Source organism: Vidua chalybeata, chromosome 16 (assembly GCF_026979565.1).
Source record: "Vidua chalybeata isolate OUT-0048 chromosome 16, bVidCha1 merged haplotype, whole genome shotgun sequence".
Lineage (NCBI taxonomy): Eukaryota > Metazoa > Chordata > Aves > Passeriformes > Viduidae > Vidua > Vidua chalybeata.
This window is the reverse complement of record NC_071545.1, coordinates 773,076-787,894: the sequence shown is the minus strand read 5'-3', so window position 1 is coordinate 787,894 and position 14,819 is coordinate 773,076. Positions and strand designations below refer to the sequence as shown.

General features: G+C 55.5%; 1 protein-coding gene across 1 annotated transcript in view; it reads left to right on the top strand.

Annotated features, from left to right (window-relative positions):
• LOC128796192 (ankyrin repeat and fibronectin type-III domain-containing protein 1-like) overlaps positions 1-14,819 on the top strand; it is a 192,708-nt gene that overhangs the window by 166,056 nt on the left and 11,833 nt on the right. The window contains exons 6-11 of the mRNA XM_053957619.1: positions 10,765-10,966; positions 11,270-11,477; positions 11,775-11,969; positions 12,212-12,325; positions 12,903-13,000; positions 14,465-14,555. Of these exons, the coding sequence (XP_053813594.1) occupies positions 10,765-10,966; positions 11,270-11,477; positions 11,775-11,969; positions 12,212-12,325; positions 12,903-13,000; positions 14,465-14,555 (908 nt within the window). The remainder of the gene's footprint in view (positions 1-10,764; positions 10,967-11,269; positions 11,478-11,774; positions 11,970-12,211; positions 12,326-12,902; positions 13,001-14,464; positions 14,556-14,819) is intronic.

Sequence of the window (14,819 nt, the reverse complement as noted above, 5' to 3'; positions counted from 1 at the left end):
GTGGCACGTCCTTCCCGGTGGCACCAGGTGGCGCAGGAGGTTAAAGGATTTGGTTCTCTGCAGGTCTGGGTGCAAATGGATTGCCTCCCACTGCTGTGATGAGTCTGCAGGTCTCAGCTTCCAGCACGTGGAGCTGTGCCCCCGTGCCAGGCCAGCCTCAGCCCCAGGTCGAGGCAGTGGGGAAGGGGCTCCCTGGAGCCCTGTTCCAGCAGAACCAGGAGCTGACCCAACCTTTGAAGGGGAGTCTGTGTGTGGACACCACCATGCCAGGAAAGGCACGGTGATGCAGAGGGACCACACCCGGGGGAGAGCCCTGGTGGTGTCAGGGGAGTGGGGAGACACTGGAACATCACCCTGGGGTGAGGCCATGACAAAATGCATGACATCCTCTGGCATAAGCTCAAGCTATCTTGGGAATAGACAGGTGAGTGCTTCTTCCTGGCTCCTGGAGGGTCCTGGGCTCTTTAGTAGGGCACAGGTACATGGCAGCAGCTCTCAGAGCAGCTGGGACACTGCCCTCCCAGCCCCCTTCCTTCTCCCATTAGAACAGCCTCTGGCTCCATGGGCTCTGCCAGCCCCCTGCCCTGCTCCCTCCCCAGCAGTGTGTGTCAGGACCCAAGGAAGGGGACAGGACCAGGCTTGGATGAGTGTGACCTTACATCCTTTCTCACTCTTCCCAGCATGCCAGCTGTGCCCTGGGCATCTCCATGCTGAGTATCTACCTCCTGCTCTTGTTGGATCCAAAGTGGGCTCCTGAGAACCCACAGGGATACTTTTTCTCCCTTCTTTTGCCTTCAGTGGTCTTTGGTTTCAGTCATAGTATGACTCAGCTCCTGCATTTGATCCCCTGGAGCAGGGTTTGCACACATGCAGCTGTGGCAGGAGTGTTGCTTGTTCCTGGCAGGCCAGGCTGGGATAGGGTTTCCTCCTGACAGAGGGGCAGCGAGTCCCCATGGCTCATCTGCTTCCCCATGTAGAAGTCTGATTTAACCAGGATGGTGTTAGTGGCTTAGAGGTGTCTCCTAGAGCTCTGCTGACCTGCTCCAGCATCTGGGCTTCTGAGATCCTGGGAGGGTGGGAGTGGAGCAGAGCAGGTGCTCTCTGGTCCCTCTGTGTGCCCAGTCCCTACCTGCAAAGGTCTGGCCGGTTGCTGGTGCTGGAAGCATCAGGCACATTTGGGTGTGGGGCTGAATACTGGTTCTGGCAGTGGGTGTGGGACACAGTCACTGGAAGGTGACACTACACAGTTCCCATGAAGGGCAGCCTGGGCACTGACATTTAGGTGCTGATTCTTCTTGCTGCCTGTTCCCCGTGAGCAGCTCTGGTCTGGAGCAGCTCTTGACTCAGCAAGGACCAGCCAGCAGCAGTGCTGAGCTCCCTCTGGGGTGCTGAGTTCTCTTGCTTAAGGGGCCAGGCGAGCACAAGCCACAAACACCTGCAGAGGTTTGCAGGGAACAGAGGTTTACAGAGTGCAGGGATTCACTGGGCACAGATATTTGTAGAACATGGGCTGTCAGGGGACAGCATTTTTCAGGGGACAGGAGTTTTCAGGGGACAGAGGTTTGCAGGGGAGAAGGATTTGCAGGGATTTGCAGGGCAGGACTTCACAGGGAGAAGAAGTTTGCAGGGGACAGGGAATTGCAGGGTGGCTGCAAGCTCCCACCGAGCCAGGCCCCAGGGCTGTGCGCTTGGCTCTTGGCACCAGAGTTCTGGCTCTGTCTCCCTCCTCCCTGACAGTGCCAGGGTTTTTGGGTGGTCACAGGGCTGTGATCACAACCAGCACTGCCTGTTGTGTCGTGGGTACCTGGCAGTGGGCTTACCACACTGCACTTCCCCAGGAACTTTGATCATGACTCGGGGCAGCTTGTCCTGCTCTGTCCTGTCTCCATCAGGTTCCAGTTAAAACCAAATGCCTTCTCCAGCCTAAGCTGCAGAGCCATTTGAGCCCTTCCAAAAATGAAACAAATACCCACGGACTGCAATTCGAATTGCAGCTCAATTAGGGCTTGTTCCCAATGCGATCATAAAACCTCCAGTATGAAAACAAACAACCCAACCAAACCACATCCAAGCCTGACAGCATCCTCTGGAATGCCTTTAAAATAACAAGGAGGGCAGAGGAAGATGAAAGCAGTGTGGCCAGTGGGAAGAAGGCTCTTTGGCCCTGAGGGGCAGCTTGGAGGTGGGCTGAGCAGGTGTAGGGCAGGACAGTTTGGGATGGGGAGAGCACAGGAAGTGACAGCTGTGATGGAGACGGGCTCCATGGGTACCGTGGAGATGTGGGCCAGTGTGGAAGTGATGATCGCGACAGAAATGGGGCAGCCTGGGGCCCAGGCTTGGGCTGCTCACAGGCAAGGAAGAGGAAGATGTAGAGGTGGTTTGGAGCGTGGTGGTTGTTCTCGGGGACGCTTCGATGTGTGAGCAGGGCGGGGGGAGCGCGGGGCCGGACCCGGCGGCTGGAATGCGTGTCCCGCGTAACCCTGGCTTGCACCGCGTCCAGCCAGTCTGGTGCCGCGGTTCGGGTTTCACGGCGGACTTTAAACCCGGCCATATTTAGCGTGAGCCTCGCTGGCCTGTCAGGGAGGGGAAGCCGCAGCACAACTAATAAAAAAAGCCAAACAAAAACAATGTAATTAAAGAGACTCAGCACTGTGTGTTCCCATAGCAAGAACATTTACCCAAGACTTCCTTGCTCAGATACTTAATGTCAAGCAGCAATTAAAGGCTGGCTGTGTGGCGAGGCAGCGAGAAAGGTTTGCCCTGGCCGGGAGATAGGAGCCCCGGGCCGAGCCTGAGCCGTCCCCCGTGCTTGTGCCGGTGGGGAGGGACCGGCGGCGTTTGGCACTGGGAGGTGCCCCAGGGACATGTGCGGTCACACAGGGATGCTGCATCCCGAGCAGCAGCTCCCGAGCCCCTCCAGTCAGAAATGGCCTTAATCTGTAATGCACAGACCCACTCAGCTCCTTCCCCACAGAAGTTTGGCAGCAGAGAAACAGAAAAGTGGATTTTCTGTGGATTTTCTAGGTAGGAACCTCTGGGCAAGATACGCAGCAGCTCTGCTGTGTAAATCCTTGTGAAAACAGTAAAATCAGCAGAACTGGGCTAGGTGTAGAAGCTTCCAGCATCTCCTTCCTGACCCAGATCTGTGGATGGAGACTGTGTGAGGCTCTGAAATGTTGAATTCCCTCCCTCAAGGGATGGTTTGGGGTGTCTGGAGCCAAGCTGTGCCCACTAGTGCCCCATTCACTGCAGCCCAAGGTGTTGCTTATGGGCTGCTGGTGTTGGCAGCATCACCTGCCTTGGCTGGTGAGCCAGTCATTGTGCCATGCCCCTCAGCACAGTCCCCAGGGAGAGGTGGCCCCATGCCTTGGCAGTGTGCAGGAGGGTGCCCTGCACGGCACGGCCGGGACAGCAGCACTTTATGGTGGCAGCCCTGCCTGACAGCAGTCCTGACCCTGATGGCAGATGTCACAGGGACAAATTCTGATTTGGGCTGCATTTTAACAGCCATTGAACCACAAGATCCTTCTGGTCTCACTTTTAAGCAGTGATCAGGAGGTCTAATTTAAAAAATAAAGAAAAACAAGAAGCAGCAGCATTATTGTGTTGCAGCAGAGTTTGCTCAAGTGTCTCCACTCCCTTCCTCCCAAAGGCACTGCTGGGCCTGCAGCAGTGGGGTGTTTTATGGGACACTGTCAGCAAGTGATGTACTTGGTTGGCTCCAGACCTCTCTCGGAGCCCTGAAGTCTCTGACTTTCCCAAATTCAGCCTGTGATTTAAGTGGGGATGAGACATTTGGGCAAGCTCTTTCGTGCTGTGCCAGGGGACATGGCTGTGCCTCAGGAGGACACTGCTGACCCCCAGCTGGCTCTGTGGTGTGGGATCTCATGTGTCCAGCCTGTGTGAGTCCCTTCTGCCACAGCTGAGTGAGCACTGGCCCCGGAGGGTGAGGGGGGGTGTCCTTGCCATATGCTCCCAGTGCAAGTGTTCCTCAAAGGATGCAAAAAAACCTTCTGATTTGGTGAGTAGCCTGGGTGGAACAGGGGGAATGTTCGGAGGGGAAGTGCTCCAAGGGGGAATGCTGCTCTTCATCTCCTGGAGAGGTGCAGGGTGCTGGGCACTGCTGGGTATTGCAGCTCTCACCCGGGATGTGCTTTTCATTTGGGTAATGAGCTGCTGGGAGTCAGCTTTCCCCTCCAGAGCCCTACTGTGGGCCACCCCAGGGTGGGCTGTGTGTCCATGGGGCTGTTCTCTGCTGCCATGGGCCATGAGCTCCGCGGGCAGCACAGACACACCGCAGTGTGCCCAGCCTGGGGACAGCAGGGACCATGTGCTGCCATTGGTGCTCAGGAAGTTCTGCACTGACCCAGGGGCCTGACACCACGCTGAATTCCTCCAGGCATTGGGGTCTAACAGCACTGGGCTTCTGGAGCTCCAACAAAAATGTTGTGGCAGGAGAGCATCTATATGAGTTAGTTGTTATTGCTAAACAAAAGAGGCATGCTCGCTTCAGCTCCACTCAAAACAAAACCCAGCAGGTTTGCCAAGTGGGGAGAAAAGAGAAAAGCTGGAGGAAACACAAACAAACAAACAAAGAAAGTCTGCTTTGGTGCCTTTCCCTGGACCCAGGTTTTGATAGGCAAGTGCATTTTCTAGGCACACAGATGTTTCCATGCAGCAGGAGTGTTTTGCTCCATGTCTACATGGCCAGGTCACTGCACAGCACCTAAATGCCTTGGTGGTCTGCACAGGCCAGGGTGGGTAACTGCTGTGCCTGCTGCTCTATTAGCCCTGCTGCCTTGCAGGGATGCTGATCATGGCATTTGGTCCTCGTTCTGAGAGTGCTTTTTGGTGGGTTATGAAATCCCACTCTTTGGAAGGGCTCCTCTACTCATGTTCCATTTTTAATCCAGCTTCTATTTTGCCAGTCATGAAAAATTGCTTATGCTTGGGCAAAAAGAATGGAAAATGCAAACACATCAGCAGCTCCTCTCCATGCTGGACACAGCACCTCTTGTTCCTGTCCCCATGGCCGTGGGGGAGCTGCTCTGAGTGTTGGTCTCTGCTGTAGAGTGTTGGTGTCCAAGTGTCCATGGCCATAGTTGTGAATTCCTGCTGCACAGGGGTGAGCACAGCCCTGGACGTGGGTCAGGCCAAGTGTGCTCAGGTGTGGAGAGACCTCTCACACTCAGATTTTTCTCTCAGGAAACATCTGTATGTTGATCTTCCCACTTGATCTCATAGGATAATACAGACATGGAACAGCTCAGGTTGGAAGGGACCTTAAAGACCATCCAGTGCCACCCCCTGCATGGGCAGGGACACTTTGCACCATTCCAGGCTGCTCCAAACCCTGTCCATCCTGGCCTTGACACTGCCAGGGATCCAGGGATAGACACAGCTGCTCTGGGCACCCTGTGCCAGGGCCTGCCCACCCTCCCAGGGAACAATTCCTTCCCAATATCCCATCCATCCCTGCCCTCTGGCAGCGGAAGCCATTCCCTGTCCTGTTCCTCCATCCCTTGTCCCCAGTCCCTCTCCAGCTCTCCTGGAGCCCCTTTAGGCCCTGCCAGGGGCTCTGAGCTCTCCCTGGAACCTTCTTCTCTCCAGGTGAGCACCCTCAGCTCTCCCAGCCTGGCTCCAGAGCAGAGGGGTTCCAGTCTTTGAAGCATCTCTGTGGCCTCCTCTGGACTCATTTTTCTTTGCTGGGGTCCCAGATCTGGAGGCAGCTCTGCTGGTGGGGTCTCAGCTGAGTGGGGCAGAGATGCAGATTTGCCCCCTTTCCCTGCTGCCCACGCTTGGTGCTGGTCACCTCTTGCTGTGAGCTCCCTGTTGGGGTGAGCTTGGCTGCATTGGGTTGTCTCTCCCTGGTAACTGATTTTTAGGCTGCTCCTGTCCTTTGCCTGTTCCATCCTTGGATACCCCTCTGGACTGAATTGGAGCATGGTTCAGGGGAGTATCCCTGGCATCTTGTGCTAACACACTACTGACATCCACGTGGCTGTGAGGCTTCAGCAAACTCTGCAAGGGCCCAGCCCCTCTTCTGCTCCCAATACCAACCCTTGTCCTTTGAAATCCATCAGCACCTTTCATCCCCCGTCCTTCAGGCTCCCTTTTTCTTGTGCACAGAGCCCTGATGTTTCCTCGTTTGCTGCATCAGGCTGGGAATGGTGGGAGCAGCTCCCTGGAGTGACAGCCACCCACACTGACCCCAGGCACTGGAGTGTAGAGCTGAGCTCATGTCAGCTGCTGTGCCTGAAACCTGCCTCTCACTGCCACCTTGGGCAGGCACCCGGGAGCTTTTCCTTCCCACATCCAGCCCGGGGGCAGCAGGGACCCGGAGGCTCGGGGTGTGGCTGGAAGGTCACTGCCCCACCAGCAGCACTGCTGGCACATGAGCTGTTCACAGCAGGCTCCTGGTGCTGAGAGGGCTGTGGGATGGCCACCATGGCCCCCACCAGCTGCATCATAGAATCATGGACTCCTCTGGGTTGGGAGGGACCTTAAAGATTATCTCATCCCACCCCCTGCCAGGGGCAGGGACACCTTCCACTGCCCCAGGTAGCTCCAAGCCCCAATGTCCAACCTGGCCTTGGACACTGACAGGGATCCAGGGGCAGCCACAGCTGCTCTGGGCACCCTGTGCCAGGGCCTGCCTACCCTCATGATAAAAAATTTCTTCCTTATGTCTGGCCTGGTGACCTGTGGGCAGGGTGGTCGTTCCTTGCCTGGCCAGGTACCCGCTGGGCTTGGAGTGGGCAGGGCTGTCCCAGCCTGCCCTGGCTCTGGGCTCTGTCCTGGGGCACAGCAGCCGTGTCTGTCAGGGACTGGTGCTCAGCTGGAGACTCGGAGGGGCTACGCCCTTCCACAAAATGCACTTAAAATCAAGGAATTGCAACAATTATTAACACTTTTTACTCGGCCAAGATCTGCAGTGTTGCAAACATTAACATTCAGAATATTTATAAACCACATTGTAAACTACCCAGTCGATTTGCTTGTGTTCGATGCTGGAGGAAGGGAAAAAATGAAGATGTCTTATGCTCATCCATTCTCATGTGCTTTTTTTAAAAAAGAAAACCACCTCTATTGCATTGGTTTCCTGAGACAGAATCGTAGTTAGAATCACTAAGGTTGGAAAAAAAATTAAGTTCATCAAATACAACAATTAACCCAGCACTGCCAAGGCCACTACTAAACAATGTCCCCAAATGCCACATCTACACAGCTTTTAAACCCCTCAAGGGATGGTGACTCTACCACTGCCCTGCGCAGCTGTGCCAGTGCCTGACCACCCTTCCAGGGAAGAAGTTTTCCTGATATCCCATCCAAACCTCTCCTGACACAACTCGAGGCTGTTTCCCCTGGGAGCAGAGCCCAACCCCCCCGGCTGTCCCCTCCTGTCGGGAGCTGTGCAGAGCCACAAGGTCCCCCCTGAGCCTCCTTTTCTCCAGGCTGAGCCCCTTCCCAGCTCCCTCAGGTGCTCTTGGTGCTCCAGCCCCTTCCCAGCTCCATTCCCTTCTCTAGATATGCTCCAGCCCCTCAAGGTTTTTCTTGCCATGAGAGGCCCAGAACTGACCTCAGATGGATGTGACCAGCCCCAGCTCATCTTTCCACAGAACCTCAGCCTCTACTATGGGCAGGGTGATGGAGTTTGCTGGTGTGTGGGTTTGTGGCACTGCAAACCTGATGTCCACATCACCTCCCTGATGGTCACAAACACATCCCCCATGGCCAGAGAGCTGAACTGCTGGGGGAGGCAAAGCAGGCAAAGTCTGCTTGCAGAAATTAGCAGCAAGAACCAATTGTGGCTGGGATAAATTTAGTTTGGCTGCACTCAGACTCTTCAGGCAGAGAAGATGGGATCTTCTCCCACACCTCCCTGCAGGATGGGGCTTCGCCATGGGTGAGCTGGTGTTGGCTGGTCGGCCCCTGAGGGCAGGACATCTGCAGGTGTTGTTTTCAGCTATCAGTTGCTCCAGGGCAAAGTTTAGCTGTAGATAAATCAAGACTATTTCACTGAGTCCAGATGACTCATAACCACAGGGCAGGAAACTCTTTTATCTTGGGGGCACCTAGTTTAATATACATAAATGTTCACTCCTGAGCACTGAATAATTTCCATCTCTTTACTTCTCATTAAAAGCAAATCAGAGGAGGGAAAACAGTGAGAAATTTCTCTCTGTCTCTGTTTCTGCCATCTCTAAGAGAGCTTCCTCCCAGCTGTGCAGTCTGCCTGCACTGGGTCATTTGCTGTGTATTTTAATTGGCAGAACAAATGACTTTCTCTCCAAAGCACCACTCCATTTTAAACCCTTCAGGCACGAATGGAGCAGGGATCTGTTCCGTAGAGGGAAGAGCATTCTGTGTGGGGCAGCATTGTTGCCTCCTTTGAAGAAGGGGAGCCGGAGTGGAATTTACACATCTTGTTGATGAGCCTGCTGAAAGAGCCATCTTCACCTCTGAGCAGCAGCTACAAGTGGAGAGGAGAGAGAAGAACTTGGGCAGCAGCAAACTCTTAAACATGAGAGAAAGGGCAAGATTTTGCTGGAGAACCTCTCAAGTCAGTTCTCTTTCCTAAATATGCCAGGCAGTGCTTTGCATCTCAGGCTTCTCCTGAGGGTCGGAACCTGCCTTTCTGTCTCTTCCTGCCAGAACAGTTCTGCCTGCTCAGGTACAGGTGGCTTTTCTCTCATCTCTGTGCACCAGTGAGAGCAGAGCTGTGCTGCTGCTCCACTCCTGTGCCCTGCCCTCTGCAGAGGCTGTGTATGCTGTGTGTGAGCCCTCAGGAGAGGCCGTGACAGCAGCTACTCCCTGTCCACGATGACATGTGGTGTGCACAGGATACTGAGGACGCTGTGTCTACAGCCAGGCAGACTGTAGGACTGGTTTTCCAGCCCTTCCTTGCATTGTGCAGATCTCTCCTACCATGGTGACACACTCCTGGGTGCTGATCCCTTCCTCCCCATCAGAACCAGTAGGACTCTGCTGCTCAAAACTCACCCACTCCCACGTGGCTGCTCAGGAGTATTTTGCCACCTGAAGTGACAAAACATTACTCTGCTTTTGCAAATGGGCCTTTGGTTGGTGTGGCTGGTGCTCAGTGTCTGATCCATGAAGCCCTATGTTCAGATAATGTCCATTTCTGGAGCAACCCAGGGCAGCAACTTGACACTGTGGCTTGGGCCACACTGGAGACCTCTAAATCCACAGGCTGAAACTGATGAGATGAATGATTGCCAGGAGCCAACCGTCACAGCATTTTCCACTTTTAAATATCACAGTAATAAAAGGTAAAATCATTGAAGTCCTTCTGCAGCCCCCTGTGCCTCATCTGAAATGAGGATGACAAAAAGTGCAGAGCAAGGGGTTATTAATATCCTGTCTCATGATGATGGCTTTATAAACATCCTTACCGCAGGCACAGCCTCGCTGGGGTGTTCTGGCATGACTTCAGCCAAATGCCATGCTTTTATCACACTTGATATTTAACCAATAAAGCAGGAGGAGGAAGACTTTGCCCCTAAATATCTGACCTTATACACTGGGGGATGGGGTCAGAACTGAGAGAAACTCTGTTAAGTGTATCCCTGCTAAATGCTCCTAAGACCTGATGCTCCTCTCTGGGAGCCATGCCAGAGCTCCAGCAAGAAGGAGATCAGATGTTTGACGCAGTGGAAACCCTCCATGCCATGGGGGATGACTCATGGGCAAAAGCCCCACACAGCAACAAGGCCACACTCATGCCAAAGCAGGGGATTTTGGTTGGTGAGATGAGGTCTTGATGGAGACAGGAGGGTCCTGACTGCAAGAAGAGGAACAGCTCCCACTCTGGAGAGCCCCAGAAAAGACACCAGCTTTCCTTGTGACTGGTAGATCTTGAAGATAAGAATCAAAATCATGTCCCAATGATAGGGCACTGGAACTAGATGGTCTTCAAGGTCCCTTCCAACCCAAACCAGTCTGTGATTCTATAATCAGAGAGGAGAAAAGATTTTGTATGTTAATGGATGGAAAAGGTAAGGAGCAGCTGTGAAGCCTGGATCTCTTGGTGAGCAGAAGACTAGGGTCACTGGTCCCTGTCAGGACCTGGCATTGTCTGGATACCCTTAGAAATGGCCCTTAATGTTCCCTGCTCCCACTTCCAGAGAGTGCCCTTTGCTGGAATAACAACTCAGAGAAAAGTCATGTACCAAAAAGGGCTGAGGGATGGTGATAAGTGCAGGACACAGGGTCCTGTAGAAGGGTGGGTGTGGAGAGGGTACACGAGGCTATCCCAGGACAATGCTGATGGACAGCAATCACCCAGCATGGGTCTGGGGGCCGCCGGGCCCTGCAGCCTCCACTGCTGAGGGGGCTGGGCATCCCCGGATGGGGCAGCCCATCTCTGTAGGAGCTGGATGGTGGAGACATTGCCCTGGTGGGATGGATCCAGACCAGTTGTAGAGCTGAGCAGCCTGAGGTTGCTTTAGGCATCCCAGCTTGTGTCTGGAAGGAAATGTCATATCTGCAGGGATCATATGAGCCCCTTGGCACCCTGCAGGGCCAGCAGCAGTGGTGAGGAGGAAGAATAGATCTGCCACAACTGAAAAGAGATGGGTGAGAGCATTGCTGGCACTGGCATTCACCTTGCAGCCGCTCACATTGGTGCTGCTTGGGAGTGCTCTGGCTCTCCGATTTCTGTCTTGGTCCTGACAATACAGATGTGCCTCTGCCTTTCTGGCACATCCTCCATGCCTCATTTCCCTCCTGTTTTTTTCCCAGGTCATCCTCCCCTAAAATGACGCAGCAGATGCGGGACCTGCAGCTGGCGCAGGCCAGGAAGCCACCAGGCCCTTCCTCACCAAACGCAGCCAAGAGGCTCTATCGAAACCTGTCCGGGAAATTCCGCGTCAACTACACCTCCTTCGACGAGGGCAGCCTGGTGGGACGGGGCGAGAAGGAGAAACTCCGCAAGTCCTACCTGGTCAGTGCCTGCTGGCTCCATCCAGATGGGGACAGAGGGTCCCTCTGTGGGTGGTGCTGGAACCTGGGTGGGAGCACAAGATGGTGTTAAGTGAAGCTGTAGCAAGTTCAGTTGGAGCTGGTCCAGGTGTTTGCTTGGCATCATCCAGATATGTCTGCAAAGAGCTGATGCTCCCAAGCCCTTGGGATGAGGGCACCCTCTCCCTGCTTGGGTTCATGGGGTGCTAGTGAGGGTCCAGGGTATGTGGTGGGATGGAGGAGGGTGCCCCATGCTCAGCCCAGCTGCATTTCTCCTTTCACCCAGTTCCAGAGCAATGCTGCACTCTTTGAGGCTGTGGAACTGCAGGATCTTGACAGGGTGCAGGAGATGCTGAAGCACTACAGCCCTGAGGAGCTGGACCTCAACACCCCCAACAGCGAGGGGCTCCTGCCCCTGGACATCGCCATCATGACCAACAACGCTCCCATCGCCAGGGCCCTGCTGCAGGCGGGAGCGAAGGAGAGTCCACACTGTAAGTTGGGACGGGGAGTTGTGCTGTGCCCATCACCTGTGTCTCCAGCGTGGTGCAGTGGAGCACCCCAGGCATTGGATGCAGGTGGGGCGGTGATCACTGGGCTCTGGGAGACAGATGCAGGCTGCAGCAGGGCTCGAGGGGAACCGCACACTCAAGCGGACCCCAGGACCAGGACATGGAGAGGAAGATGGGGTCTCAGGGTGGGGATTCATTGCCAGCAGAGGCAGAGCTTGCCCCTAACCACCTTCTCCTCCCTTTCCTCCTGGGCCTGTGGCGATGTGCACTTTCCCACAGTTGTGAGCCTGGAAAGCCGCTCGCTGCACCTCTCCACGCTGGTGCGGGAAGCGGAGCAACGTGTCAACGAGCTGATGGCACAGGTGGTGAACGAGGCGCCCAATGCTGACTGCTCCGAGAAGGAGAAGCAGCTCAAGGCCTGGGAGTGGCGATTCCGGCTTTACAAGCGCATGAAGGCAGGGTTTGAGCATGCCCGTGAGTGACCACAGGAGGGCTGGGGGGCTGTGCCTGCTCCCGGGGAAGGAGTGGGGCTGTGCATGGCACCAGCATCCATCACCTGCACCCTGTGGCCAGAACTTGCGCTGTGGGTGCATGGAGGGGAGACTATGTTCCATTAGGGACTATGTCCCTGGGACTGGGGAGAGGCCCAAGAGGGACACAGGGAGGTTCAGAGTGACCGTGATTGCTGTAGCAGTCCCTGCACTCTCTGTCCCCAGGAGTGCCAGATGCCCCCAGCAGCGTCCACCTCTCTGTGGCCAGCAGCTCCTCATTGCAGGTGACCTTCTGGGAGCCCCTGAGTGTCAACTCAGCTGTTGTCACCAAGTACAAAGGTAAGGATGAGGATCTCTGCAGCAGGGCAGGGTCACACAGCCACAGCAGGTGCCTTGCACCCCGTGTCAACACAACAGAGCCATGGGCAGTGCTGCCAAGCCCCAGTGAGGCCACTTTTATACTGGAGGACAGAGGAAGCCACGCCTGCTGGACAGCCTGGCCACCATCCAAATGCTCTGAGCTAGTCCAAACATCATCTTGCACCAAGGCAAAATTCAGGGTGTCACTTGTTGGCTGCCCCCTCATCCTGCACACTGGGAATACTTTGTTGCTATGCATGCCTCACCCACTTAAACCAGATCTTTTTGGCTTCTGGAAGAATTTCTTCCATTCCCCACTTCTGAGCCACCAATTAAAGGTGCTGACCCCATCTTATGTGGCTTGGTGATGTCAGCAGCTCCCCATGACCTTCCCCCCACTATGTATCACCTTTCCCATGCCTGCACTCCGCTGCGTCCATCTCCTGTGCTGTCTGCAGTCCCCCTGCAGCTGCTGTCTGTGATATGCTGCCCCAGCCCTGGTGGCCTGTCCCCCACTTCAGGGCCTCATGGCACCTTGGGGTCTCTCTCCTTGCAGTGGAGTGGAGCTGCTCCCCCACCTTCTCACCACTGCTGGGAGAAGCCATGATCGACAAGCTGAAGGACCTGCATTTCACCATCCAGGGGCTGGTGTCCGTGAGTGCCGGGGGTGCCCACAGCGGGCAGGGCTCGGTAGGGAGAGCCCACAGCTGGGGAAAGCCAGAGGCCGTAGTACAGCCCATGAGGAGGGAATCAGGCTGCCCAGGGCAGTGGTGGAGTCATCATCCCTGGAAATGTTCAAAAGACGTGTATTTGGTACTTCGGGACTTGGTTTAGTGATGGCCTTGGCAATGGTTGGACTCAGTGGTCTTAGACACCTTTTCCAACCTTAATGGTTCTTTGTTTCTATGATGGTTCTGAGCAGGAACTATAGGATTGTGTCACGCTGCATGCCATGGGCACAGCCTGGGCAGAGCCGAAGTGTGGGGCTGGGAGAAGCATCTGTCTCTCCCCCCATGGCTGCAGCCACTGACAGAGGAACCTCCCTGACAGGGTTCCTGGGGACTGGGCAGTGACAGGCAGAATGGGCCCATTCACCCAATGCCTGATTTATCCTCTGTCCCCCTCCCCACTCCTGTCTCCACCCAGGCTCTTCCTGGGCAGTAAATCAGTGGCTCAGTCCTCTGCCACCTGCACAGTCCAACCCCTTGCCCCAGCCCTGATGTCACCGAGAGGAGGGACCAGCTCCATCTTCATCTCTGGGAGCTCGGCAAGGTCATGGCTGGTGGGACTGTGGCTCCTTGCTGTTTTATCTCCCTGAGAACCACAAGAGTCATGCCTGGGCCAGCACCAGGGACACAGGGACTGCAGTGGGCTGGAGCTCAGGATGGGAGCACAGGCAGATGCTGGGATAAATGGGCTCACCCTTAGCAGAGGTAGGCAGGCAGGGAGCACTGATTTGAGGAGCAGAGAACCCCCTTGGTGAGGTGAAAGGGGCTTAGGCCCAGCAGCAGTTCCGAGCCCAGGAGCGCTGTCAGGGTGGGAGCTGCCCGCAGTGTGGCAGGAGGGGCTCGAGCGGCACCTGGAGCAGCATCGCTGCAAAGAACTGCTCCAAGCCCATCAATCACACTCTCAGAGCTGCTTCATAGGCTCCTGTTGCCTTCATGAGTGCCTGGAGGCCTGACAACATCTGGCAACTTGACTGGGCTTTAATCAGAGACTTTAATCACTGTCACTGTGCTACAAGCCCTTGACAGTGCTGGGCCAGCTCCCTGTCTCCAGGGGCTGGATTCTTACATGTCCCAGGGCATTGCCAGCACCCCAATCCACAGAAGGACTGAGTCTTTCAGGCTGGAGCACCTCTGGCAAGCACCTCTTGCAATGTCCAGTCCTTCCTCTGTGTGCCCCAAACCCACCCAGCAGGGGCACGGGGATTCTCTAGTGCCTCATAACAAGAACTTTGTACAGGAGGGGAAGTGAGAGCCAGTGACCCGGGCTGTGGGCTCCTAGCTGAGTGCTCCTCATGGTGTACTGGACCAGTGAGCTGGGGGGAATCCTCCTTGCCTCATCTGCCAAGCCGGGAGAGGTGGGGCCGTGCTGAGTGTGCTGCTCTCCTTGCAGGGCACGGCATACCACGTCCGCGTGTCTGCCTACAACATGAAGGGCTGGGGTCCCCCGCAAGCCTCCACGCCCCCCTTCGCCATCCCTTCCAGTGAGTACCCCTGGGAACACTCCCACGGCAGCCAGCACAGGGTGGGGGGGACAGGACAGCTCCCTGTGCCATCCAGGGGTCCCTCTCACTGCTGGGGTGGGAGCAAGTGGACCCAGAGGCAGAGGCATAATTTAGAGTCTCAGGCCAGGCAGGGAGGCTGTGCCTGGGGTTCTGGGGTGCTGTCTCCAGCCAACAAGTGCTTTGCCAGAGTGAGTTTTCAGCCTTGAATTACCCTTGCTGCCTGTGAAAGGCTGAGCCATTTCA